Raw genomic sequence first — 4,362 nt, forward strand, 5'->3', positions numbered from 1 at the left:
CAGTGATATTACAGGCAATGAGGTGAGGATGACATTGAACAGTGACGTATACCATTCATCATATATTATTTGCCCGGATAATGCTGCATGTGCCTCGAAGTAGAATAATGTAACACCAAATGCTATATTTTTGTAGAAAAAATAGCAAACCTGCAGCAAGAAAAGAACGCATTGATGCATGTGAGGAATGAGATACTTCTCACTCTCCTATTAATCACTGTATATAATGTAGTTTTCTTAAGACATACCATTTGTGCAATCCTCTTATAACACCAATGTCCATGAACAATGAGAAGCCGCTCTAGAAATCGGAACTGGGATATAGAGAAGTCACTCGCCATCACTGCCTAAGAAAAATCCTAAGCATGGTTATTGGATCTGACGTATTTACAAAAGGGTTAATTGTGGATAGACCCCCTGTACTATCATCCCCATTGCAGTTGGACCCCCTGAGTGAATTTTTTGTGTGACTATTTTACCTTCCGGAGGTCAGTTTGACAAGAAATAATCTTCTCTTTCTCTAAGGGTAAAAGAGTTAAAGAAGTTCACTCTGGGGACTATATGCAACAATATTACAGGGAGTTTGTCTACAGTTGTGTACAGGTGGTTTATTCGCAATTAACCTATATACAAAATTTTCGTTTTAACAACTACATAACCTACTGCTGTTATATAGTTTAGGCTAATAGTGATGTATAAGTTAGAGAAAATATTTCATTAGAAATCCAACCTGCATTCCTTCAACCCCACTGATGCCTACACCAATGTCAGCTTCTTGAATCATACCAACATCATTTGCACCATCACCTATTCCTAAAGTGGTCTTCCCTGTCCCTTCTTTCACCAACCGAGTCACCTAAAAGAAGGGGATTAGAGTCTTACTTGTAGAATAAATCGCTAGGCTGTTCAAGTTGAACAGTTAGTTTAATAACGTGATACCAATGCTTTCTGCTTCGGAGAGACTCTGCAACATATTACTGAAGCACAATCAACTGCAAGACTCAGAAACTGCTTCTTCATATCCTCTTCTAAGGCATAAGCCAAAGATTTCCCATCAATAATCAAAGCAAATGCTGCGAATGGATCCTTTTCCAACTTTATCATTTGAGAGGCATTCATCATCTGTAGAACTATACTCTCCTTCATACTTTCGTCACTCTCCAAATTCATGACCAAACCCTGCAATGAAACAGTAACAAAAATTAAAAAGATTCTACATCATTATTACTGACACAAGGAAAGGTCTTACCTTTTTCGAATCCTTGGATATTAGTTCCGTGTTAGATGTTGAAATGCAGATCTGTTTCATGCCCTGGCGAAGTAAACTGCAAGCGAATCTAGAGAGAATAATAACCAAATATGTTAAAATTCTCTGGGCAGATAAAAGAAAAAGGTTGAGTTAGTGCAGAAAGAAATGTACCCTATGTTGATAGCTGTTTCCATTTTATCACCAGTTAGAACCCAGATCTTAAGACCTGCTTGTGCTAACTTGTCAATACATTGAGGAACCTATTGAATATGCAGAGGACACCATTACACTGAGAAACCAAGATAAATCTTAATCTTATATGTACAAGCATTTAGAATCTTTACCCCTTTCTGCAGTTTGTCCTCTACTGCAGTTGCGCCCACGAGAAATAAGTCTCTCTCAATCATATCGGATACTGCCTCCAATTGGGCTTCTCTTTCTGGCCCTATAGTAGTCTTTGCTTGGTTAAACTGTGTACTCCAATTTGAGTAATCAGCTTCATCAAGCATCCTATAAGCCAGAGCTAAAGTTCGCAAGCCGCCTTCACCATACTCATTTAGATGTTTAATTGTATTCTCCAAATAGGTTTTTCCATTCTTTGCCAATCTATCAAAAATGATACTGTACGGTCCAAAAAAAGTTAGCAGGGTTTCATAGAATTGGCAAGATAAGGCATAGAAGCTAGTAACATAAAGACACATAGGATTTGAATCCTCTCCGTTGCCAACTTAGAAGTCGAATGACCACATATTCAATCACAACCATCGAATGATATTTTGTTGGTTGGGATTCCTAATACAATAAATATCATGTACTCCATGAATTGCACCCATTCTTTTTTTTTTTACTTGAGACAAATTGTGACAGTATATTAACTGATGGAAGGTTATGATAGAATCCAAATCCTAAGTTACAGCAAGTGAAAAAAGCTAAGGCAACTTCACATACGTGTCTGCTCCTTTGCAAAAAAGAAACAGCTGTCCAGTCTCATCCTTTACTACCACTGACATTCTTTTCCTTTTGCTATTGAATTCCAGCAAGTTGAGAATTTTAAACTCCCTGCAAGAACGAAGGACAATAAGAAGTCTACTAAATTTAACAAAGCAACAAACAGCAAATAGGATTTTGTTCATGTCAGGACCTTTCTATTATATTTGTGAAAGAAGGATATCTTTCCTTAACAAAGACACTTGATTGAGTCCTCCTAAAAAATTCAAACCCGAACTCTCTAGCAGCAACAAGAAATGCTCCTTCATCTGGTGACTCTGCTTCATAAGTAATTCCACCAGTTTTCTCATCAATCTCAGGAATTGCTGTATGACATAGTGCCAGTATTCGGAAGAATAAAAGTGTGTTTTCAGGATTGGGCTCCTTCATCCAATTCCCTTGCATTAGGCGATCATCCTCAAAACTGAACCCTTTTATTGCCTTCTTCCTTTCATTTGAAATCTTAGAGCTAAATCCACCTTCCATTTCTGAATCTGGTGATAAATATTCATCGTGACCACCTTCACTTTCTGAGGCCATTTGCTTAGCTGCAGCAAGTTCTACTTCACTAGCACGAACACCATAAGAAATTCCACCAATGCAGCATTTCAAAAAATCCATCTGATTGCAAGTCAAAGTGCCTGTTTTATCCGTTAAGATAGTATCTACTTGCCCAAGTTCCTCATTTAAATTCGAGGTCCTTGCTTGTGCAGGTTTCCCCGTGTCTTCATCGAACATGTGAAGGTCATTGTTTATGAACATTGCTTGTAAGAGTTTGACAACTTCAATTGATACATATAATGAAATAGGTAAGAGGTACCCATATAGCATGAGAGCGGTAATAAAATGGAGGGCTCCCGACAGGAGAGGATTTGATATGTTAAATACATTTACTTTACTTTCAGGCTGTAAGTACCAAAAGTTTGGTACTTTATAGTTCAACATCAAACCATAGCCAATTGAACTGACCAGTGACATCAAGATAAGGAGGGTCAATAAAAGGTATATGACGTAATCCATCTTTTTCTCAACTGTGCTTCTTTTCGATGGGGAGTCAGTTGCATTCTGCATAACTTTGCTCTCGTGACCAGTGAAAATTACCACACCATAAATGTGTGAAGTATTTCTGAGCTTTGAATCCCTCAGAAGAATTTGATTAGGATCGAGGCAATAGACTTGTTGCTCATACTCGAAATTTCCCACAAAAGTGTAGAGGCTAGCATTTGGGCTCTCACATTTAATTGTAGCCGTGAAGTCCTTGAATGCTTCATCATCATCCAATGCCAAAGTTGTCTCCAATGATCGTTTGACCTTTAAATTTGTCTCTCCATCCAAATTCATAGTCTCCACGTAACATATCCCGTCCTCATAAGTTGACGATACCAAAGCAAGTCCAGGACAAGAATTGGTCTTTCTGATACTATTTAAAACATCACCAACACGAACATTTCTCCAAGGTACATCACTAAAAACCCCGTTCCCACTATGAACACTTACTTTCCGGCTATTCACCTGTTGATCTTGACTAAATCTGCGAAAATCCTCTAAGGCTTCCTTTATCATGCTGAGACCAACAACAAATGCAAGAGGGAGAACCAAAGTCTGGGGCTTACTTGGGGAGACATCTGTGAAGGAAACCGCTGCAGTCAAGAGAAAATATAGATTGGCAACACGTCGAAATTGCTCAAAGAGAGCTTTGGGGAGGAAAGTGACTATGTTGTACTTGGTAGTAGAGATATAATTTGTAGGGTAATTGAGGGGTGGTTTATGATGGATTTCAGGGTTGTTACAATGCACAATCCGAGAGCATCCAGGGCCTTGGAGGTTTTGTTGGTCACTGGATCCTGCAGGTCGGTTGCAATCAAAAGAGTAGATTGAGCTCCATCGAATTTTCTCTCGGATTTTCCCTGACCTCTCTCGAATTCTGAGACGGGTCATATTTGGCTTTCCAGGGTTAATTCCTCAGCTTTTGATGAACAAAACATACCAATCAAATTATGATTGAATCTAAGCCACCCAAGTTGGCAGATTAGTTCTTAGCTAATACTTCCAAAGCATGAAGATCGGACATGAGTTCCAGAAACTTGCTGCATGATAACATTCGAAGCAATTATATTCCAGCTTAA

General features: G+C 38.6%; 1 protein-coding gene across 1 annotated transcript in view; it reads right to left on the reverse strand.

Annotated features, from left to right (window-relative positions):
• LOC109830003 (probable phospholipid-transporting ATPase 4) overlaps positions 1–4,362 on the reverse strand; it is a 14,641-nt gene extending 10,279 nt beyond the window's left edge. The window contains exons 1-9 of the mRNA XM_020397135.1: positions 2,391–4,362; positions 2,198–2,308; positions 1,594–1,870; positions 1,421–1,509; positions 1,250–1,337; positions 940–1,179; positions 731–856; positions 249–347; positions 1–150 (exon numbers count right to left, since the gene is read on the reverse strand). The exon at positions 1–150 is cut by the window's left edge and continues 16 nt beyond it. Coding sequence (XP_020252724.1) covers positions 1–150; positions 249–347; positions 731–856; positions 940–1,179; positions 1,250–1,337; positions 1,421–1,509; positions 1,594–1,870; positions 2,198–2,308; positions 2,391–4,174 — 2,964 coding nt within the window. The 5' untranslated portion in view covers positions 4,175–4,362. The remainder of the gene's footprint in view (positions 151–248; positions 348–730; positions 857–939; positions 1,180–1,249; positions 1,338–1,420; positions 1,510–1,593; positions 1,871–2,197; positions 2,309–2,390) is intronic.

The sequence above is a fragment of the Asparagus officinalis genome, chromosome 2 (assembly GCF_001876935.1).
Source record: "Asparagus officinalis chromosome 2, Aspof.V1, whole genome shotgun sequence".
Classification (NCBI taxonomy): Eukaryota; Viridiplantae; Streptophyta; class Magnoliopsida; order Asparagales; family Asparagaceae; genus Asparagus; species Asparagus officinalis.